The following is a 23097-nucleotide window of genomic DNA, read 5'->3' on the forward strand; positions in this document are numbered from 1 at the left end:
CTTGTCCTAGCACTTGTTCCTTGGGAGAAGGAACAGACCCAGGGGGAGAAGACCAACCCCTACCTGGCTCCAGCCTCCTTTCAGAGAGCTGTAGAGAGCAATGAGGTCTCCCCTCAGCCTCCTCTCCCCCAGGCTGCACAACCCCAGCTCCCTCAGCTGCTTCTCACCAGCCCTGTTCCCCCCAGACCCTTTCCCAGCTTTGTTGCCCATCTCTGGGCCCTCTCCAGCCTCTCAATGTCCTTTTTGGAGCAAGAGCTCCAAAACTGAAGCCAGTACTCAAGGTGTGGCTCTAAGCTGTGCTGGTCCCTCCCTTGCCTACACCTGGGTGCTCCTGCCCTCTGGAAGCCTCTGGTCACCACTTTCCTTGGACAGCAAGGACAGGCAAGCTGCCAAGAGAAGAGCTGGGATGAAAGCCAGAGGGAAGTCAGGGCCAAGAGTTCCTCAAACATCCATCCCCTGCTTGTGCCGTAGAGAAGTGGCCCTGGGTAACTCCACCGTGGTCAGAGTGGGAAGCTTGCTGCAGGGAAGCTGCTCTGAAGCTCCTCCTGTCTCACTCAGCCTGCTCAGCACCAGTGCAGTGCCTGGAAGGGAAGCTCAGCTTCCCCTTGGCCACTGCCAGCAGCCACCATGCAGGTCCTGACCACGACACTGCCCTCCTCTCCCTCCCCCACTGGGCTGGCCAAGTGCTGTGGCTCCGTGCAAAGCAGCTGCAGCGGCTGACTCCAGCTGTGGGGGCTGCACAGCCCTCTCTGCCCTGGGGAGGGGGAGCCAGCAGCATTCCCACCACCCACTCCTCCACAAGGCAACAACAGCTTGAGACAGGAGAAGCCTCTCTGGCAGCATGTACCCCTGCCCGCCCCAGCCCTGCTGCCTCTCCCTCCCTCCCTTGGCACTTCCCCTGGAGCCTGAGGGACACAAACACCCAGGCTGAACCCACCCACTCTGCCCTCCAGCAGAGGAGACTGGGTGGTCCTTCAGCAGGGCATCTCAGGCACCATGTGGCAGGGTGCCCTGCTGGGGCTGGCACAAAGGTGCCCTGCAAAGTGCAGCACAAAGCCACCCTGCAAAGTGCAGCACAAAGCCACCCTGCAAGCTGCAGCACAAAGCCACCCTGCTCCTCCCTGCTGGACACCTGGGCTGGCAGCATCCTGGGTGTCCCAGCACTGCAGGGTGCAACTTGCCGAGAGCAGGGCAGGGCAGAAGCCAAAGGGAGGAGGCAGGAGAGAAACCCGAGCCACTCCCCGGCCCTTGCTCCTCTTTCAACCTGCCTCGGTCCCTCCCCTCCCTGGGGACTCGCCGAACACGATCCCAGCTTGCTGGGAGGCACAAGCTGCCTCCTAACCACCCTGCCGGCAGCAGAGCCCACACGAGCAGGGAGGGGGCTGGTGGCCTCATGTCCAAGCAGGAAAGCAGCTCGGTGTGCCCCACAGGAGGCCCTTCTGCTCCCAGCACACACAGGGACAGCCCCTGAAAGCCCAAGGGTTCAGCAGGAAGCCCTCTGCCAAGCAGAGCCCTGCTAGGGACTCGGCTCAGGAGCCCACTCACAAGCAAAGTCCTCTGCCAGGTGGGAAGGGCTCCTCAGGCAGCACCACAGGCCACGGGGATGCCTCTTGGGATGTGGCACAGCACCCATCCCTCCCCTCACCAGGGATGAGCCTGAGGCTCAGCACATCAGGAACATCCTAGCAACCGGGGGGACTCCCAGCCCCACAGCAGATGGAGCTCCCAGCTTCTCCAGCCCAGCACTGTCCCCTTCACAGTGCAAGCTCAAGTCCCTGCCACTGCCACCCCACAGCTGGTACCCTCCCCAGCTGCTGCCACCCCCTGGGAACTTCTGGAGCATCACACAAGCAGCCAAACCATGAGCAGCACCCTGGCCCTCTCCTGTGCTTGATCACCACCTGCTGAGCTTGGCCTGGTCCTACACCCTTCTTGCTCTGCCCTGGGACACAGGTGCCAGGCTCTTGCCCCCTGCCTTCCCCAGGACACTGCCACGCTGGGCCAGGCCCAGGGACACCACTTCCCTCTCCTCCTTCAGCTGCTCCCCTGGCAATCCCACCACAAGCAGGCTGAGGCCAAAGGCTCTGATGAAGGAAGAGAATCCCCCAGGGAAGGGCTGGGGGTAGGGGGGACACATTTCCATCCTCCTGCCTGCGTGTTTGCACATGCAAAGCAGCCAGCAGGCAGCCCTCCCTTTCTTCCCAGCTCTGCAAGGACTCTGTCCCCTCCAGCCATTTAGGGGCCACGTTTAGGGACAGCAATGCTCAGCTCCAAGAGCCTTTTGTCTCCTGGGGGAGGCAGCTTCCAGCTCCAGCCCGGGGCAGGTGGGTTCCTCACCCTCTTCTTGGCCACTTACACCTCTGGGAGTCTTTGAGATAAGCCTCTAGGATCAGAGAGAGGAGGGGGGAGACACCCCCCTGGCCTGCTCCAGCCACGTGGGGGTCATATTTTTGCCTGTCATCACCTTCCCCTCCCCGAAGCCGGCTGCAGGCAGACATCTCAGCAGAGCTCCCAGCGCTTCGCACCTGCCCACATCCCTTCACACCAGCTCCGGCAGGCAGGGACAGGCAGTCTCCCACCTCCTCCCACTGCCACCTGTGTCCACCCAGCAGCCTCAGACCTTCCCTCTACCCTCCCAACACTGACACCTGAAGGACCTGGCAAGAATAAACCCAGCGAGAGAAGCTGGAAGAGCAGATGGAGGAAGTGCGCAGCTCAGAAGAGCTGGCCGGGGGGAGCAGCCCGGCAGCGGCACCCGGGGACGGGGAGCAGCCCGGCGGCGGCACCCGGGGATGGGGAGCAGCCCGGCAGCAGCACCCGGGCACGGGGAGCAGCCCGGCAGCAGCACCCGGGGATGGGGAGCAGCCCGGCAGCAACACCCGGGGATGGGGAGCAGCCCGGCAGCAGCACCCGGGCACGGGGAGCAGCCCGGCAGCAGCACCCGGGCACGGGGAGCAGCCCGGCAGCAGCACCCGGGCACGGGGAGCAGCCCGGCAGCAGCACCCGGGCACGGGGAGCAGCCCGGCAGCAACACCCGGGCACGGGGAGCAGCCCGGCGGCGGCACCCGGGCACGGGGAGCAGCCCGGTAGCGGCACCCGGGCACGGGGAGCAGCCCGGCAGCAACACCCGGGCACGGGGAGCAGCCCGGCAGCAACACCCGGGCACGGGGAGCAGCCCGACAGCAACACCCGGGCACGGGGAGCAGCCCGGCAGCAACACCCGGGCACGGGGAGCAGCCCGACAGCAACACCCGGGCACGGGGGAGCAGCCCGGCGGCGGCACCCGGGGACGGGGAGCAGCCCGGCGGCGGCACCCGGGGACGGGGAGCAGCCCGGCGGCGGCACCCGGGGGAGAGGGAGAGGGAACAGCCCGGCGGCGGCACCCGGGGATGGGGAGCAGCCCGGCGGCGGCACCCGGGCACGGGGAGCAGCCCGGCGGCGGCACCCGGGGACGGGGAGCAGCCCGGCGGCGGCACCCGGGGACGGGGAGCAGCCCGGCGGCGGCACCCGGGGGAGAGGGAGAGGGAACAGCCCGGCGGCGGCACCCGGGGATGGGGAGCAGCCCGGCGGCGGCACCCGGGCACGGGGAGCAGCCCGGCGGCGGCACCCGGGCACGGGGAGCAGCCCGGCAGCGGCACCCGGGCACGGGGAGCAGCCCGGCAGCAGCACCCGGGCACGGGGAGCAGCCCGGCAGCGGCACCCGGGCACGGGGAGCAGCCCGGCAGCAACACCCGGGCACGGGGAGCAGCCCGGCAGCAACACCCGGGCACGGGGAGCAGCCCGACAGCAACACCCGGGCACGGGGAGCAGCCCGGCAGCAACACCCGGGCACGGGGAGCAGCCCGACAGCAACACCCGGGCACGGGGAGCAGCCCGACAGCAACACCCGGGCACGGGGAGCAGCCCGGCGGCGGCACCCGGGGACGGGGAGCAGCCCGGCGGCGGCACCCGGGGACGGGGAGCAGCCCGGCGGCGGCACCCGGGGGAGAGGGAGAGGGAACAGCCCGGCGGCGGCACCCGGGGATGGGGAGCAGCCCGGCGGCGGCACCCGGGCACGGGGAGCAGCCCGGCGGCGGCACCCGGGGACGGGGAGCAGCCCGGCGGCGGCACCCGGGGACGGGGAGCAGCCCGGCGGCGGCACCCGGGGGAGAGGGAGAGGGAACAGCCCGGCGGCGGCACCCGGGGATGGGGAGCAGCCCGGCGGCGGCACCCGGGCACGGGGAGCAGCCCGGCGGCGGCACCCGGGCACGGGGAGCAGCCCGGCAGCGGCACCCGGGCACGGGGAGCAGCCCGGCAGCAGCACCCGGGCACGGGGAGCAGCCCGGCAGCGGCACCCGGGCACGGGGAGCAGCCCGGCAGCAACACCCGGGGGAGAGGGAGAGGGAACAGCCCGGCGGCAGCACCCAGGGGTGGGAGGGAGAGGGAACAGCCCGGCGGCAGCACCCAGGGGTGGGAGGGAGAGGGAACAGCCCGGCGGCAGCACCCGGGGAGAGGGAGAGGGAGCAGCCCGGCGGCGGCACCCGGGGCAGAGGGAGCAGCCCGGCAGCTCCACACCACTCCGAAGTGGAATGAGAATTGGTTGTGCCTGAGCCTAAGGCACCTAAGGCCCAGGGACAGCTCAGTCCCTGCTGCTGTCTCTGTCACAGCACCACAGGATGCCAGGCTGGAAGGGACCCCAAGGATCAGCTGCTCCAAGCTTCCCAGGGGGCAGTGGAGCTGCACTGAGCTGGCCCAGCCCCCTGGCAAGCTGAGGCTGAAAGCTGCCCAGGGTAGGGCGATCCACTGCTTGCCCTGGGAGAGGATTCCAGTGCCCAGCTGTGCTCATGGGGAAGCATTTCCTTCTGGAGCCCAATGGGAATCTCCCCAGCAGGGACTTGCCCCCATCCCTCCTTGACTTCTCCCTGGGACTCCCTGTGAAAAGGGAGTCTCCACCCTCCTGGTAGCCAACCCTTGGTGTCCTGGTCCCTGGCAGCAAGGTCTCCCCTCAGCCTTCTCCTCTCCAGGCAGCAAGGTCTCTCTCAGCCTGGCAGGCCTAGCTCAGTCTGCACCGGGCCAGCCCCAGGCTGAGCCTCATCCCTCAGCCACCCCAAGGCTCCACTGCTCATCACCCCTTCTGCCAGCAGCATTTCTCCCTCCTCCACAGGACTGGAAGCAGCCTGGCTTCAGCTGCAGGTGTTTGGGAGGAGGAGCAACCTCAGCAGGGCGCGAGAGGCAGAGAGCCACCTCCTGTGCCAGGAAAGCAGAGGGAGGAGCAGGGGCTTGCCAGCCAGCTCCACATCCTCAGCCACAGCTGCTGCTCCTCTAGCCCAGGCCACAAAACATTTCCCTTTGAGCTCCTCCATGTCCCCCACTGCCTCCCCTTCCCCCTGCCCAGCCCTCTAAATGGAAGGGCTCAGTGCATTAGGGGCTCTGGTGGTGGCCAGCAGCCAGTGGAGAGCCTGGTGCCACTAATGGGTTTATGTCTGGGCTTTCACAGCCAGGATGTCACAGCCAGGGCCAGAATGCAGCAGACAGGCAAGAAGGGGCTGGGCTGGGTGCAGCTGGCTCTGCTCAGCCTGGCAGGACATCACTTTGATCCTCCTGCCTCTGCAGGATGGAGCTGGCAGGGAGACACAAAGCCTCCTGCTGGGAGCTGGGGAGCTGCCAGCACATCAGTGCTGGGAGCAGGGTGCCCCAGCCCCTGCTGCTCCAGCCTCAGGCTGGGGGGGGGCTCACAAGCACCTCCCAGAATCAACCAGCTTGGGAAAGACCTCAGGGATCACCAAGTCCAACCTCTCACCCAGCACCTCCTGGCTACTAACCCATGGCTCCAAGTGCCACATCCAAGCCCCTCCTGAACACCTCCAGGGATGGGGACTCCACCACCTCCCTGGGCAGCACCTCCTGGCCCCTCCTGAACACCTCCAGGGATGGGGACTCCACCACCTCCCTAGGCAGCACCTCCTGGCCCCTCCTGAACACCTCCTGGGATGGAGACTCCACCACCTCCCTGGGCAGCACCTCCTGGCCCCTCCTGAACACCTCCAGGGATGGGGACTCCACCACCTCCCTAGGCAGCACCTCCTGGCCCCTCCTGAACACCTCCTGGGATGGAGACTCCACCACCTCCTTGGGCAGCACCTCCTGGCCCCTTGCACCCTTCAGCCACCAGGTTCCTTGGAGGGGAGGGGGGAAGGGAGGCAAAGCAGGAGGCAGCAGCTTTGTTCCCTTCACCTCCCTCTTTCTGCCTTCCAGTTGCTAAAGAGCTGCCTGCAGGCCCCCCAAAACAACAACAAAGACCATTTGCATGCTGCTTGCAAAGCTGACTGACAGCTGTCAATCTTCCTCTCCCCCCCCTCCCCTCCCCTCCCCAGCCAGCTAGCAGACCCTGCAGAAGGCCCAGCTCTTGCTGTTGCCAGGCTGATTCCCCCCCAGCCTGGCTCCCTTCTGGCTAATCCTGTTTGGCAGGGAAGCTAATTGGGATTTATCTGACAGCACCCAATGCCTAGAGAGCCATTTTGTGCCTTCCTCCAGGGAGGCAGAGAGGGAGGAGGAGGAGGAGGAGGAGGAGGTGGTGGTGGGAGCCTGCAGAAGGCTTTGCACATTCTCCCTTCCCCATCCCCTCCTGCAGTTTTCCAGGCTAATTACCAAGCATTACAGAGGAAGGAGCAGGAGGGGGAGAGAGAGAGAGAGAGGGGGGTTTAATTATTTCATTTAACACTTGGCAGGACCCAGCTTGACTCCTGCTGAGCAGGGCTGGGAAATGAAGAGCTTTTAAACCTCAGCAAGGGGAGAACAGGGGGAGTGGGAGCTGGGGCTGGGCTGGGGTGTGCTGGGGACTGGCAGAGGAGGGTCTGCAGCCCACAGCACCCAGCCCTGCCAGGCACTGCTGGCCCAGGAGGTGCCTGGCTGCCTCTTCTGAAGAGGGCTTCCCCCCCCCCCCCCAACTTTATCCTGAAGCAGACCCCCTCCTGCCATGCCCCACTGGCCCCCCAGATGCCCCCAGGGATGCCCAAGCAGGGAGCTTTAGGCATGCAGGTTGCCCTCTCCCGGCACTGCAGGTTGCTCTCCAGCCTGGTGGTCTCCACACCACCCCCTGGGCACCAGCACCACCTTTGCCACCCCCCAGGGGCACCACACAGCCCACACCTCCTTCCAGCGAGCCCCCAGCCCCTGGCAGTGGGGGATGGGCTTCAGGGTGGTCTGTGCCTCCCCACCAAGCACACAAAACCAACCAACCAACCTTCTGCACACAGAGCCTGGTGCCAGGGCCGTGGCCAAAGGCAGCCCCAGAGCAAAGCCACCCCCTGGCAGTGGGGGATGGGCTTCAGGGTGGTCTCTGCCTCCCCACCAAGCACACAAAACCAACCAACCAACCTTCTGCACACAGAACCTGGTGCCAGGGCCGTGGCCAAAGGCAGCCCCAGAGCAGAGCAGAAGCAACCCCTGGGAGGGAGAGGCTGCCCCTCAGCACAGCTCCCAGCTCTTCTGGCCAAGCAGACCAAGCTCTTTGTGCCCAGCCCTGTCCCCCTCTGCCTCTGCAAGGCCAAAGCAGGCTCTGGGCAGCCTGCTCTGGTGTGGGGTGTCCCTGCCCATGGCAGGGGGGTTGGAACTGGCTGATCCTTGTGCTCCCTCCCAACCCTGACTAGGACACTGTGAAACCACCACCCTGGGGGACTGCTGCCAGCGCAGCTGCTGGGCTCCTGCACCCCTGGACCTGACTCCTCACCCCCTGCAAGCCCAGCTCAGGCTCTGAGTGAGGCAGCTGGCCTTGAAGCCGCAGCCCAAGAGGGCTGGCAGCACCCTAGGGGGTTGCACAGCTCCAGCAGCCACTGCCTCCCTCCTCCCTGGCCCCCAGCAGCATCACCGTGCCAGGCAGCAGGACTCGTGTGCAGGAGCAGTGCTGAGAGGCAGGGTGCAGGGAGGAGAGCCAGGGGGATGCTGGGGGGGGGGCAAAAGCCTCCTTGGATCTGTCCCTCTAACCCTGTGCCACCCCCGGGAGGGTGCCCAGGCAGGGGGCATGCAGCACAACAGCCCCCAGCTGGCTGCCACTGAGGCTGGAGGTGCCCTGCAGGCTGCAGCCCTGGCTGCTCTGGCAGGCTCACACTGCCACCTGCGGGGATGATGCTGGAGCAACAGGAGGATGAGGAGGGAGGGAAGGAAGCCTCTGCACTGCTGAGGGGCAAACAGACCTTTCTCAGGCCTCAGGGGATAGACTCTGCCCTGACCTTAGCTGCTCTTAGCCCCAAGACAGCTTCAGCTCACAGAGTCCCAGCATGGAGGGGCTGGGAGGGACCTCTGGAGGTCAGAGAATCACAGAGTAACTGTCAGGGCTGGAAGGGACCTCAAGGCTCAGCCTATTCCAAGCCCCTGCCATGGGCAGGGACACCTCACACCACAGCAGGTTGCTCACAGCCACCTCCAGCCTGGCTGCAAACACCTCCAGGCAGGAGGCTTCCACCACCTCCCTGGGCAGCCTGTGCCAGGCTCTCACCACCATCATGGGCAACAACTTCTTCCAGTCCACCCCCCCTGCCCCAGCAGGGCACCCCCAGCAGCTTGCCCAGCAGCACAAAGGCCAGGGGGGGTTGGAAGCTCTCCAGAGGAGACTCCACAGCCTCCCTGGGCAGCCTGCTCCAGGGCTCTGCACCCTCACACCAAGGAAGTTGTCCTCCTTATGTTCAAGTGGAACCTCCTGGCTGCCACTCGGTGCCCATTGCCCCTTGGCCTGTCCCTGGGCACCACTGAGCAGAGTCTGGCCCCAGCCTCTTGCCCCCCAGCTCAAACTCTGGGGCTGCTCTGCTCCAGGCTCTCAGCCTTTGCTCCTCACAGAGCTGCTCCAGGCTCCTCAGCAGCTTTGCAGCCTCCCCTGGATGCTCTCCAGCACTTCCCTGTCCTGAATTGGGCAGCCCAGAGCTGCACCCAGCCCTCAGCCCTTTGCAGCCTCCCCTGGATGCTCTCCAGCACTTCCCTGACTTGAACTGGGGAGCCCAGAGCTGCACCCAGCCCTCAGCCCTTTGCAGCAGCTTTGCAGCCTCCCCTGGGCTCTCTCCAGCACTTCCCTGACTTGAACTGGGGAGCCCAGAGCTGCACCCAGCCCTCAGCCCTTTGCAGCCTCCCCTGGGCTCTCTCCAGCACTTCCCTGACTTGAACTGGGGAGCCCAGAGCTGCACCCAGCCCTCAGCCCTTTGCAGCAGCTTTGCAGCCTCCCCTGGGCTCTCTCCAGCACTTCCCTGACTTGAACTGGGCAGCCCAGAGCTGCACCCAGCCCTCAGCCCTTTGCAGCCTCCCCTGGGCTCTCTCCAGCAGTTCCCTGTCCTGAACTGGGCAGCCCAGAGCTGCCCCCAGCCCTCAGCCCTTTGCAGCCTCCCCTGGATGCTCTCCAGCACTTCCCTGACTTGAACTGGGGAGCCCAGAGCTGCACCCAGCCCTCAGCCCTTTGCAGCCTCCCCTGGGCTCTCTCCAGCAGTTCCCTGTCCTGAACTGGGCAGCCCAGAGCTGCACCCAGCCCTCAGCCCTTTGCAGCCTCCCCTGGGCTCTCTCCAGCACTTCCCTGCCCTGAACTGGGCAGCCCAGAGCTGCACCCAGTCCTCAGCCCTTTGCAGCCTCCCCTGGGCTCTCTCCAGCACTTCCCTGTCCTGAACTGGGCAGCCCAGAGCTGCACCCAGCCCTCAGCCCTTTGCAGCCTCCCCTGGGCTCTCTCCAGCACTTCCCTGTCCTGAACTGGGCAGCCCAGAGCTGCACCCAGCCCTCAGCCCTTTGCAGCCTCCCCTGGGCTCTCTCCAGCACTTCCCTGCCCTGAACTGGGCAGCCCAGAGCTGCACCCAGTCCTCAGCCCTTTGCAGCCTCCCCTGGGCTCTCTCCAGCACTTCCCTGTCCTGAACTGGGCAGCCCAGAGCTGCACCCAGTCCTCAGCCCTTTGCAGCCTCCCCTGGACTCTCTCCAGCACTTCCCTGACTTGAACTGGGCAGCCCAGAGCTGCACCCAGCCCTCAGCCCTTTGCAGCCTCCCCTGGGCTCCCACTGGGGCTGAGTTCTGCCTTCCAGCAGAGGAAGAGCCTTGCCTGAGCAAGCTGAGAGCAAATGGTCCAAGCCTCCAGCCCCCTCTGTGCAGGGAGCTGGCTGAGCTGCTCAGATGTCCCTCCTGCCAACTCCTCTTCCAAACATAGCCCCAGTTGCTCTGCAAGCTGATGCAAAGCTGCTCAGCTGCAAGGGGGGGTGTGAGGATCAGCTGGTGTTGCTGAGCTCCTCCAGGATGTGATAACATGGGGTGGGTGGGAATGGGGGAAAAACAGCAGAAAACAAAGGCTGGAGCCCAACTCCCAGCACATTTCCTGCAGCAAAGCAGCCAGCAGGCTAAAAGCAGCAGAGATCCCTTGGCCCTGGGGCTGCCTCCCCACCCACCAAGCAGCTGGCACCGGGGGATGGATGACCTCCTGCAGCTTCAGGCTGGCTCTGCCCACAGGAGCAGCCTTGGCTGGAGCCTGGGCAATGCCAGGAGCCTCACACTGCAAGCAGAGACCCTGAAAGCACAGCACTGGCCCTCAACCCACAGCAGCAGAGCCCAGCTGGGGGAGAGCAGAGCACACAGCCCTCCAGGAGGCAGAGAGAGAAGCAGAGCCAGCAGGGGGCCCAGGGGGGGCAAGAAGTTTGGTGGCCATGGTGGGGTTGGATGGACAGAAGGGATCCTGGATAGGATAGGATAGGATAGGGCAGGATAGGGCAGAGCAGGTTGGAAGAGACCTCAGAGATCAAGTCCAACCTATCACCCAGCACCATCTAGTCACAAGATCACAGAATCACCAAGGTTGGAAGAGACCTCAGAGAGCATCAAGTCCAAGCTGTCACCCAACACCTCCTGACTAAACCATGGCTCCAAGTGCCACATCCAATGCCCTCTTGAACACCTCCAGGGATGGGGACTCCACCACCTCCCTGGGCAGCACATCCCAATGGCCAATCTCTCTCTCGGGGAAAAACTTTCTCCTCACCTCCAGCCTGAACCTCCCCTGGCACAGCTTGAGACTGTGTCCTCTTGTTCTCGTGCTGCTTGCCTGGGAGAAGAGACCAACCCCCAGCTGGCTCCAACCTCCCTGCAGGGAGCTGGAGAGAGCAAGAAGGTCTCCCCTGAGCCTCCTCTTCTCCAGGCTAAGCAACCCCAGCTCCCTCAGCCTCTCCTCCCAGGGCTGTGCTCCAGACCCCTCCCCAGCTTTCTTGCCCTTCTCTGGACACCTTCCAGCAGCTCAACATCTTTCCTGAACTGAGGAGCCCAGAACTGGACACAGGACTCAATGTGTGGCCTAACCAGTGCTGAGCACAGGGCAGGATGTGCTCCCTGCTCCTGCTGGCCACACTCTTCCTGCTGCAGGCCAGGATGCCCTTGGCCTTCTTGGCCCCCTGGGCACACTGCTGGCTCATGTTCAGCTGCTGTCAACCACTACCCCCAGGTCCCTCTCTGCCTGGCTGCTCTCAGGAAGAGACCTCTGTTTCTAGGAGCCTATTCATAGTATCAGTCAGGGTTGGAAGGGACCACAAGGATCAGCCAGCTCCAACCCCCCTGCCATGGGCAGGGACACCCCCACCAGCACCTTGTGTCCTTCACCCTCACACTAGGATGATCTCCCTGGCTCCAACCTGAGCTGCACAGGAGGGTGCAAAAGAGAGAGAGAGAGCTTGAGCACATCACCAGAAAGGAGAGAGGAAGCAGTGAAGAGCTGTGTGCATGCTCCTAGGGATGGAGGAGAGCTGCTCCAGTTGGATGGAGGAGGCAGGGAGAGGCTCAGGAGCCTTTGGGAAGGAGCAGAAGGGAAAGGCCACCTCCTGTCCTGCCCAGCTGTGGCCCTGCAGCAGGGCTGCACCTTGGCTGGGGACACAGAGAGGGGCAGTGGGCAGCCTGGGGAGCCCAGAGCCTCTTCCTCCCTCCCTTCTCCTGGCACTCAGCCACCCCCCTGGCAGCCACACCAAGCTGCAGGGGCAGTGCCCCTGGGCAGTGCTGCAGGCTCAGTGTCCCTGGGCAGTGCTGCAGGTTCAGTGCCCCTGGGCAGTGCTGCAGCTCAGTGCCCAGCCCCCCAGGAGGGCACAGCAGGATGCTCCCTGCCTGGGCAGTGCTGCAGGGGCAGTGCCCAGCCCCCAGGAAGACACAGCAGGATGCTCCCTGCCTGGGCAGTGCTGCAGGTTCAGTGCCCCTGGGCAGTGCTGCAGGTTCAGTGCCCAGCCCCCCAGGAGGGCACAGCAGGATGCTCCCTGCCTGGGCAGTGCTGCAGGGGCAGTGCCCAGCCCCCAGGAGGGCACAGCAGGATGCTCCCTGCCTGGGCAGTGCTGCAGGGGCAGTGCCCAGCCCCCAGGAGGGCACAGCAGGATGCTCCCTGCCTGGGCAGTGCTGCAGGGGCAGTGCCCAGCCCCCAGGAGGGCACAGCAGGATGCTCCCTGCCTGGGCAGTGCTGCAGGCTCAGTGCCCAGCCCCCAGGAGGGCACAGCAGGATGCTCCCTGCCTGGGCAGTGCTGCAGCTCAGTGCCCAGCCCCCAGGAGGGCACAGCAGGATGCTCCCTGCCTGGGCACGCTGCAGAACTCAGCTGCTGGCTCTCAGGCACAGGAGTGGCGGCCAGCAGAGGATGCTGTCGGCTTAGATTGCTTCTCTGCTGCCTCCTCCTGCTCCCGGGCTCCAGCCCAGCAGCAGACAGCTTTCAATGAGCCTTGGCTGTCCCTCTGGTCCCTTCTCCAGCATCTCTGCAGCAGGGGCAGGTTTGCCAGCAGAGCCCCAGCCCCGCTGCACAGGGCAGCCTCCACCCTGGGCACAACAAGGGGCACAGACCCAGGAGGAAACACAGCAGCAGCAGCAGCTTTAAACAGCTCACCAGGCACAGCTGCTCCAGCCCTGGGGTGACCTCCTTCCCCTGCCTCCAGTGGGGTTAGACACAACCAAGCTGCAACACCCAGCCCAGGGCTGGCTGAGCTGCCACAGCTCCATCCCAGCTCACACCACAGAACCTCACCCAGCCCAAGCCCCCAGCTGGTGGTGCCACCCCCCTCCCCAAGCCACCTTTGCCACTTTCTGCTGCCCCCACTGCTGACTTCTTCCCAGAGCAGTTTGCACTCTGCCTTTGTTTTGGGTTGAGGAGGAAGTTCTTCCCCAGGAGAGTGGTGAAGCCCTGGGATGGGTTGTCCAGGGAGGTGGTTGGGGCCCCAGCCCTGGAGGTGTTTATGGCCAGGCTGGATGAGGCTGTGGCCAGGCTGATCTAGTGTGGGGTGTCCCTGCCCATGGCAGGGAGGTTGGAACTGGCTGAGCCTTGTGGTCCCTTCCAGCCCTGACTGAGTCTATGATACTATGACCTCCCCATCAGCTGGGACATGAGGCTCCCCCCACCCTCCCCAGGCAGCTGGTGAAGGAAAGAGGCAGAGGATGAAGTCAGACATGAGGCAGGCACTAGGTGAGGAGTGTCCTTAGATCACAGTTTCACAACCCTCCAGGGGGGCTTGGGGCCACAGCAGCTCAGCCACCTGCTTTGTGCAGGGACACTCAGCAGCCCAATGGAGGCAAACTCCCCCCCAGGCTGGGCAAGGTGGAGGCAGAAGGTGATGGTGGGAGGGGGGAGGGGGAGGAACCCCACCCCCCAGATCCTCAAACTGTGATCTAAAAGCAATATCTCCCTCTGGGGTGAGAGCACAGCCTGCAGCCAAGAGGCTGGAGGGGAGGAGGGGGGGAGGATGGATGTGCTCTGTGCCCACCCCCAGAAGGTTTCTATTGCTCCAGCACATCCTGGGGGGGATGGAAGGATGGCACAGACTAGCCAGGGAGGGCTGATGGTGGATGGTGGGGGACAAAAATGGTGGTGTGGAGGTGGGGTTGGTTGGTTTTGCATGACACACCAGCACTTACCAGCCAGAAGCTTCCTATGTTCTTTAGAAAGCAGGGGAGGAGGAAAAAAAAGGGAGAGAACAAAGCAGTTAGAGACAAGGAAACATGCAGCTGGGCCCCCCAAGCTTTGCTCCCCCTTCCCCCAAGCCCCCTTCCTCCACCACTCCACCTTCCAGCCGTGGCCAGGCAGCAGCAGCAGCAACAGCAGCCCCCAGATCACATCCAGGTTCCTCATCCCTGGCCCCAGCGCTCCTGCATCCCCCCCAGGGAGGAGGCAGGAGGGAAAAGCAGCCAGGCCCTGTGTCCCACCAGGGCACAGGGAGCTCCAAGGGTGAAATCCAACTCTCAGCTTCCTCTGTTCTCCCACCCCCACCCCTACCCCTGCTCTGCCTCTTCACAGCACCACACCACAGCCCCCAGAGGAGAGCAGGATGGAGCCTGGCCCTGGGGCTGCTTCCCAGGCTCTCCTCTCACAGGCTGCTGAAAGCAGGCAGACACAGAGCCCCAGGGGATGCACAGCTCAGACAGGGTGGGATGCAAGGCACAGAGGTGGGGAACTTCCCAGGGGAAGTGCTGGGCCACAGGGAGGAAATGGAGGAGGAGGAGAAGGAAGGGAAGGATGCAGCTGGAGCAGAGCCTCAGCCACTGCCCCCAGCCTGGAGCTGCTGCTGCTCTGCTCCCTCTGCCACCTGAGCAGCCCCCAGGCAGGGCTGTGGGGCACAGGTAATGTGACACTGTCAGGAGCTCTGGCAGCTCCCTGAGGCTCAGGGGGAAGAACAAAGTCAGCATTGAGGGGCAGGAGGGGGCCCAGTGCCAAGGCAGTGACGACCTGCAGCCTCCTCCCGTTGGCAACCCAGAGCCCTCTCAGCTCTAACCTGGTGGGAGATGGAGGGAGGGAGGCAGGGAGAGGAAGAGGGGAGGTGGAAACCAGCTCAGAAATATCCCAGAGCAGCAGAGCTACTTTTGGGGAGGGATTTGTCATTTATAACAACACCAAAAGAGAAGAGAAAGGGAAAAGCCAAAGAGGAAGGAAAAGAAGAATGAAAGCCAAGTCCCCATGGGCAGCTCTGGAGGAGAGGAAGGGTTAGTGGCAGGGCTGCAGCATTCCCTCCCTCCCTCCCTCCTTCCCTCTGTTCTGATGCCTCTCAGCTGGAGTTCTGTGCAGTCTCCATCCCACCCTTTTGGCACCTGGAAGAGAAGGCTCCTCTGGATTGCCAGAGGGAGTGAGGTCCTCCTCCTCCTCCTCCTGTACCATCCCTGGAGGTGTTTGCAGCCAGGCTGGAGGTGGCTGTGAGCAGCCTGCTGCAGTGGGAGGGGTCCCTGCCCATGGCAGGGGGGTTGGAGCTGGCTGAGCCTTGAGGTCCCTTCCAACCCTGACAGATCTCTGCTCCCTGGGGAGCAGGAGATGCCCTCCCTGCAAGGCAGCAGGCGGAAGGGGCAGCAGCAGGCGGAAGGGGCAGCAGCAGGCGGAAGGGGCAGCAGCAGGCGGAAGGGGCAGCGGCAGGTGGCTGGGGCAGCAGTAGATGGAAGGGGCAGCAGCAGGCGGAAGGGGCAGCAGCAGGCGGAAGGGGCAGCAGCAGGAGGAAGGGGCAGCAGCAGGCGGAAGGGGCAGCAGCAGGCGGAAGGGGCAGCAGCAAGCGGAAGGGGCAGCAGCAGGCGGAAGGGGCAGCGGCAGGTGGCTGGGGCAGCAGTAGATGGAAGGGGCAGCAGCAGGCGGAAGGGGCAGCAGCAGGCGGAAGGGGCAGCAGGTGGAAGGGGCAGCAGCAGGCGGAAGGGGCAGCAGCAGGAGGAAGGGGCAGCAGCAGGAGGAAGGGGCAGCAGCAGGAGGAAGGGGCAGCAGCAGGCGGAAGGGGCAGCAGCAGGTGGCTGGGGCAGCAGTAGATGGAAGGGGCAGCAGCAGGCGGAAGGGGCAGCAGGTGGCTGGGGCAGCAGTAGATGGAAGGGGCAGCAGCAGGCGGAAGGGGCAGCAGCAGGCGGAAGGGGCAGCAGCAAGCGGAAGGGGCAGCAGCAAGCGGAAGGGGCAGCAGCAGGCGGAAGGGGAAGCAGCAGGCGGAAGGGGCAGCAGCAGGCGGAAGGGGCAGCAGCAGGCGGAAGGGGCAGCAGCAGGCGGAAGGGGCAGCAGCAGGCGGAAGGGGCAGCAGCAGGAAGGGGCAGCAGCAAGCGGAAGGGGCAGCAGCAAGCGGAAGGGGCAGCAGCAGGCGGAAGGGGCAGCGGCAGGAGGAAGGGGCAGCACAGCTGAGCCTGGTGGTGGCAGTGTGCAGGAAGAGGCTCAGATGCAGCAGCCCTGAGGACAAGGTGTGCTTGGCTGGGGGGGGCCCCAAAGCTGCCTGCCCAGCCTGACTCACTGTCCCTTGCCAAGGGAAGGGAGGTGAACACCAGAGGGGGGGAGAGGCAAGCCCTGCAGGGAGCAGGCACTGGGGAGGATGTTCCCCAGTGAGGAGGAGGAGGAGATGCTGAGCTCCCTGCCAGCCCAAGGCACTCCATGCCCCCAGCTGTGGGGGTGCAGGCAGCTCCCCCAGCTCAGCCTGGCCACCTCAGGCACCGTGGCAGAGAGCTGCCTGGCAGCAGCCCCCACAGCAGCCCTCAGCCCCACAGCAGTGACAGCACTTCTCAGCCAGGTCCCTCTGCTGCTGGCACAAGGTGGGGGGAAGGAAAGGGGAAGCCCTGAGCCCCCCCAGGGGGCTCCTCAGTGGGCTGCCATGCCCCTCCCCTGTGCCCCTGCCAGGCAGGGCAGAGCACATTGCCCAACACACAGCCCCAGTGACGTGGCCAAGAGCAGCTGGGGCAGAGCTTTGCAGCACACAGGCAGCAGAGGTCAAGCTGCAAACAGAAGAGCTCCTTTCCCATGTGCCAAGCACAGCATTCCCAAAGCAGCAGAAGCCTGAGCAAGGCCTGGCTGGGGATGTGTGGAGACCCTGGGCTCCAGCTGGGGCTTTGTGCTGGGTATTGACACGTCCCCTGCCTGCCTCCTCCCTACCAGCTGAAGCTTTCATATGCAGATGCCAAAACCTGATGTTCGCAGGGGCTGGAACAGCAGCTGCTTGTCAGAGCCGGGGGGAAAGCAGAAGGAGGGAGGCAGTGACAAAGAGATGATGAAGTTGCCTGGCCAAGACCCCTGCAGGGCTGCCAGCAGCAGGGCTGCCAGCGGCAGGGCTGCAGCCCTGAGGAAGTGGCAAGTGCAGCTCCAGGGCACAGGAGGCCAGGTCGAGAAGGGACCCCCGAGGATCAGCTGCAGGGACCCCCCAGGATCAGCTGCAGGGAACCCCCCAGGATCAGCTGCAGGGACCCCCCAGGATCAGCTGCAGGGAACCCCCCAGGATCAGCTGCAGGGAACCCCCAGGATCAGCTGCAGGGACCCCCGAGGATCAGCTGCAGGGAACCCCCCAGGATCAGCTGCAGGGACCCCCCCAGGATCAGCTGCAGGGAACCCCCCAGGATCAGCTGCAGGGAACCCCCCAGGATCAGCTGCAGGGAACCCCGAGGATCTGCTGCAGGGAACCCCCCAGGGTCAGCTGCAGGGAACCCCCCAGGATCAGCTGCAGGGAACCCCAAGGATCTGCTGCAGGGAACCCCGAGGATCTGCTGCAGGGACCCCCGAGGATCAGCTGCAGGGACCCCCCCGGGATCAGCTGCAGGGATCCCCGAGGATCTGCTGCAGGGACCCCCCAGGATCAGCTGCAGGGACCCCCTCAGGATCAGCTGCAGGGAACCCCCCGGGATCAGCTGCAGGGACCCCCCGAAGATCAGCCGCAGGGAACCCCCAGGATTATCTGCAGGGAACCCCCAGGATCAGCTGCAGGGACCCCCCAGGATCAGCTGCTCCAAGCTTCCTAGGGGGCAGTGGAGCTGCACTGAGCTGGCCCAGCCCCCTGGCAAGCTGAGGCTGAAGGCTGCCCAGGGTAGGGGGAATCCCACTGCTTGCCTTGGGAGCTGATTCCAGCCTCTGACTGAGGACAAGAGAGCCGAGTGCTGCCCCAGAGGAAGTCTGCAGTACCACATCCCTGCCTGCCTGGGCTGCAGCTCACCCGGGCTGAGTGCTGGGGGCAGAGCCAGGCTCAGCTGCTGCTGCCAGCTCTGCCTTACAGGTGGGGAGGAGGGGGGAAACAGACTGCCAGAAGGGTTAAGGGACTCGAGACAGCTCCTCAGACACAGCAAGACTGAACACTTGACCCTGGGGAAGCAGAAGTCATCTCTGACTCATGGAGCTGAAGGCAACCCAAAGCACTCAGCAGCAGCAGCCAGCCACCCACGCAGCACCGCGGCGAGCAGCGGCAGATGGAGCTCTGGGCACCCCAGGCCCTTGCCCCGGGCACCCTTTGCCCCTGGGTAACCCCAGCCCCTTGCCCCTGGGCACCCCCAGCCCCTGGGTAACCCCAGGCCCTTGCCCCTGGGCACCCCTTGCCCCTGGGTAACCCCAGCCCCTTGCCCCTGGGCACCTCCAGCCTCTGGGTAACCCCAGGCCCTTGCCCCTGGGTACCCCCAGCCCCTGGGTACCCTCAGCTCCTTGCCCCTGGGCAACCTCAGTCCTTTCCCTCTGGGCACCCTCAGTCCCTTGCCCCTGGGCAACCTCAGTCCCTTCCCTCTGGGCACCCTCAGTCCCTTGCCCCTGGGCAACCTCAGTCCCTTCCCTCTGGGCACCCTCAGTCCCTTGCCCCTGGGCAACCTCAGTCCCTTCCCTCTGGGTACCCTCAGCCCCTTCCCCCTGGGCAACCTCAGTCCTTTCCCTCTGGGCACCCTCAGTCCCTTCCCTCTGGGCACCCTCAGCTCCTTGCCCCTGGGCAACCTCAGTCCCTTCCCTCTGGGCACCCTCAGCTCCTTGCCCCTGGGCAACCTCAGTCCCTTCCCTCTGGGCACCCTCAGCTCCTTGCCCCTGGGCAACCTCAGTCCCTTCCCTCTGGGCACCCTCAGCCCCTTGCCCCTAGGCACCCCTAGCCCCTTCCCTCTGGGCACCCTCAGCCCCTTCCCCCTCAGCCCCTTGCTCCTGGGCACCCTCAGCCCCTTCCCCCTCAGCCCCTTGCTCCTGGGCACCCTCAGCCCCTTCCCCCTGGGCACCCTCAGCCTCTTCCCCCTGGGCAACCTCAGCCCCTTCCCTCTGGGCAACCTCAGCCCCTTCCCCCTCAGCCCCTTGCCCCTGGGCAACCTCAGTCCTTTCCCTCTGGGTACCCTCAGCCCCTTGCCCCTGGGTACCCCTTGCCCCTGGGTACCCTCAGCTCCTTGCCCCTGGGCAACCTCAGTCCTTTCCCTCTGGGCACCCTCAGCTCCTTGCCCCTGGGCAACCTCAGTCCTTTCCCTCTGGGCACCCTCAGTCCCTTCCCCCTGGGCAACCTCAGTCCCTTCCCTCTGGGCACCCTCAGTCCCTTGCCCCTGGGCAACCTCAGTCCCTTCCCTCTGGGTACCCTCAGCCCCTTCCCCCTGGGCAACCTCAGTCCCTTCCCTCTGGGTACCCTCAGCCCCTTCCCCCTGGGCAACCTCAGTCCTTTCCCTCTGGGCACCCTCAGTCCCTTCCCTCTGGGCACCCTCAGCTCCTTGCCCCTGGGCAACCTCAGTCCCTTCCCTCTGGGCACCCTCAGCTCCTTGCCCCTGGGCAACCTCAGTCCCTTCCCTCTGGGCACCCTCAGCTCCTTGCCCCTGGGCAACCTCAGTCCCTTCCCTCTGGGCACCCTCAGCCCCTTGCCCCTAGGCACCCCTAGCCCCTTCCCTCTGGGCACCCTCAGCCCCTTCCCCCTCAGCCCCTTGCTCCTGGGCACCCTCAGCCCCTTCCCCCTCAGCCCCTTGCTCCTGGGCACCCTCAGCCCCTTCCCCCTGGGCACCCTCAGCCTCTTCCCCCTGGGCAACCTCAGCCCCTTCCCTCTGGGCAACCTCAGCCCCTTCCCCCTCAGCCCCTTGCCCCTGGGCAACCTCAGTCCTTTCCCTCTGGGTACCCTCAGCCCCTTGCCCCTGGGTACCCCTTGCCCCTGGGTACCCTCAGCCCCTTCATCCTGGGCATCCCAGCCCCTTCCCCCTGGGCAACCTGAGCCCCTTCCCTCTGGGCACCCTCAGCCCCTTCCCCCTCAGCCCCTTGCCCCTGGGCAACCTCAGTCCTTTCCCTCTGGGTACCCTCAGTCCCTTCCCCCTGGGTACCCTCAGCCTCTTCCCCCTGGGCACCCCCAACCCCTTCCCACACTTGCTGACCTGCAGAGCTTCCCTGCCCCCCCCCCAGCATCTCCCACTCCTTCCTAGCGCTCCGGAGGTGAGGCCAGCCTGGCCGAGCACACTCACACACATTCTCACACACACACACAAGTTCTCCCTCCCCTCCTCAGAACAAAAGTGCAATTGAGACAACCAGCCCCACAGCCTGACCTGCCTTTCAACTCCAGCAAATTTCCCTGGGCTTTGATTTTCTTCCCCCCCCTCCCCTCCCTTCCTGGGGCTGTGGCTCAGTGGAGCAGCTGCTAACATCCAGAAGCTGGGAGGGGAGGGAAGAAGAAGTTTGGTTTGCTACACATCAAACCCAAAAAGAGAAGAGAAAGGAGAGCAGGAGGCCTTGGTTCCAAGGTCAGGCAGTTGGCTGGGGAAGGTTTCTCCTGGCTAGAAGCAGAGTGGGAAGCTGGAGCAGGGTTTGGAGAGCTGGGGGCTGGTGCTCGTGGTGTGCCTGGGGAGGGCAGGTCAGGGGCGAGGCAGAGCAACCCTCCTGAGCACCCTGGAGGTGCTTTTGGGCTTCCTCTTGGCCAAGGGCTGAGCCAGTGCATCATGAGAAACCACCTGAGGCTTGGCCAAGTCACCCAAGGCAGCTGCTGCAAGGCCACAGCTGTCTCCTGCCAGCTCAGCTCCTGGAGCCCTTGACCAACACACAGCCCCCAGGCTCTGCCTGCTGCTCAGGGCAGGAGAGCTCACCAAGGCTACCTCCTGCTTGGAGAGCCCAGCCTGAAGGGAAGAGCCTGGCCTGGCAGAAAGACAGCTGCTAAGCAAACAAGGCTCAGCCTTGGGCTGCCCTCTGCAAGGCTTCCTGCACAACAGGAGCCCCCAGTGTGCCAGAGGGGCACAGGGGGTGGAGAGTGCCCACCTGCAACCCCCTCCTCAGTCTGAGGCACCCCAGGGAGGAAGCTGAGCTGGCTGCAGAGCTGAGCTCTTGGGGCCCAGAAGGGATCCTTGATGGAGAGGAGGAACAATTTCTTTCCTGCAGGAGTGGTCAGGCACTGGAGCAGGCTGCCCAGGGGGGTGCTGCAGTCCCCAGCCCTGGAGCTGTGGCCATGGCCCTGTGGGACAGGGCTGAGTGGCCATGGCGGGGGGGGGGTTGGAGGGACAGCTTGGGCTCAGTGCTCTGAGAGCTCTGAACCCATTTGATGCTCTGCTGACTCCCCTGCTCCAGCCACACAAACTGAACTCCACCCTGGAGAGGCAAAGCAGGCTGGGGGAGGTTGCTCAGAGCCCCAAACAACCTGGCCTGGGAGGGTTCCAGGGCTGGAGCTCTCCTTTGGGACCTCACTTAGGAGCTTCCCTCTTCACCTCTAGGTTAAGGAATCACAGAATGGTTTGGATTGGAAAGGACCTTTAAAGCTCCTCCAGTCCAACCCCCCTGCAGCCAGCAGGGACAGCCCCAAGTACAGAGCAGGTTGCTCAGAACCCCAAACCACCTTGACCTGGGCTGGTCCCAGGGCTGGAGCTCTCCTTTGGGGCCTCACTTAGGAGCTTTCTTGCTTAGCTGGAGGTTAAAGCATCACAGAGCCATAGAATGGTTTGGGTTGGAAGGGATCTTTAAAACTCATCCAGTCCAACCCCCCTGCAGCCAGCAGGGACAGCCCCAACTGGAGCAGGTTGCTCAGGACCCCAGACAACCTGACCTGCAGTGGCTGCAGGGCTGGAGCTCTCCTTTGGGACCTCACTTAGGAGCTTCCTTCTTCACCTCTAGGTTAAGGAATCACAGAATGGTTTGGGTTGGAAGGGATCTTTGCAGCTCCTCCAGTCCAACCCCCCTGCAGCCAGCAGGGACAGCCCCAACTGGAGCAGGTTGCTCTGAGCTCCAAACAACCTGACCTGGGCTGGAGCTCTCCTTTGGGACCTCACTTAGGAGCTTCCTTGCTTAGCTGGAGGTTAAAGCATCACAGAGCCATAGAATGGTTTGGGTTGGAAGGGAGCTTTGAAGCTCCTCCAGTCCAACCCCCCTGCAGCCAGCAGGGACAGCCCCAACTGGAGCAGGTTGCTCAGGACCCCAGACAACCTGACCTGGGCTGGAGCTCTCCTTTGGGACCTCACTTAGGAGCTTCCTTGCTTAGCTGGAGGTTAAAGCATCACAGAGCCATAGAATGGTTTGGGTTGGAAGGGAGCTTTGAAGCTCCTCCAGTCCAACCCCCTGCAGCCAGCAGGGACAGCCCCAACTGGAGCAGGTTGCTCAGAGCCCCAAACCACCTGGCCTGGAGTGGTCCCAGGGGTGAGGCAACCTGGGCCAGGCTCTCCCCTCCCTCAGAGTCAACCATTTCTCCCTTCTCCCCAGCCTGAAGCTCCCTTTTTGTTTAGTTCAAACCATTCCCCCCCTTCACCTTGGCCCTGCCCCAAAGCCTGCCCCCCACCTGCCTTTTGCATCCTGGAAGGGCTCACTGCAGGCTGCCTCTGAAGCCTGGGAGCAGCCCCAGCAGCTCTGTGCAAATCACACACTAATTAAACACCTTCCACTCCCTCTCCAAAACATATCAATCAATTGGCATGTGATCAGCCTCCAATAATTGCTGCTGCTGCTGCTGCTGCTGCAATTCAGCCTCCCTGGAGAGGTGCAAGGTGGGTTTTGGTGTGTGCTTTAATTGGTTAGGTTGGGCAAAGCCAGCTGGGAGCCGAGGAGCAGCCCTGGTGCCACCTTGGGGGAGGGCAGGGGAGGGAGAGAGGAGAAGGGAGGAGAGGGCAGGGGAGAGAGGAGGAGAAAGGAGGAGAGGGCAGGGGAGAGAGGAGGAGAAAGGAGGAGAGGGCAGGGGAGAGAGGAGGAGAGGGCAGGGGAGGGCAGGGGAGAGAGGAGGTGGGGAGGAGAGGAGAAGGGAGGGCAGGGGGGAGAGGAGGAGAGGAGAAGGGAGGGCAGGGGAGAGAGGAGGGGAGGAGAGGAGAAGGGAGGGCAGGGGAGAGAGGAGGGGAGGAGAGGAGAAGGGAGGGCAGGGGAGAGAGGAGGGGAGGAGAGGAGAAGGGAGGGCAGGGGAGAGAGAGGAGGAGAGAGGGAGGGAGGGCAGGGGGAGAGAGGAGGAGAGAGGGAGGGAGGGCAGGGGAGAGAGGAGGAGAGAGGGAGGGAGGGCAGGGGAGAG

At 64.5% G+C, this 23097-nt stretch overlaps 1 protein-coding gene across 4 annotated transcripts in view; it reads right to left on the bottom strand.

The window, feature by feature from the left end:
* AGRN (agrin) overlaps window positions 1-23097 on the bottom strand; it is a 181948-nt gene that overhangs the window by 103120 nt on the left and 55731 nt on the right. For 2 of the 4 annotated variants that reach the window (XM_068158299.1, XM_068158300.1), the window contains exon 3: window positions 13856-13876. The exons of the other annotated variants lie outside the window; for them this stretch is intronic. In XM_068158299.1, the coding sequence (XP_068014400.1) occupies window positions 13856-13876 (21 nt within the window). The remainder of the gene's footprint in view (window positions 1-13855; window positions 13877-23097) is intronic. 4 annotated transcript variants of the gene reach the window in all.

Source organism: Melanerpes formicivorus, unplaced genomic scaffold, assembly GCF_026170545.1.
Source record: "Melanerpes formicivorus ecotype bairdi unplaced genomic scaffold, bMelFor1.0.p_v2 SCAF_39, whole genome shotgun sequence".
In the NCBI taxonomy this organism is placed as follows: Eukaryota; Metazoa; Chordata; class Aves; order Piciformes; family Picidae; genus Melanerpes; species Melanerpes formicivorus.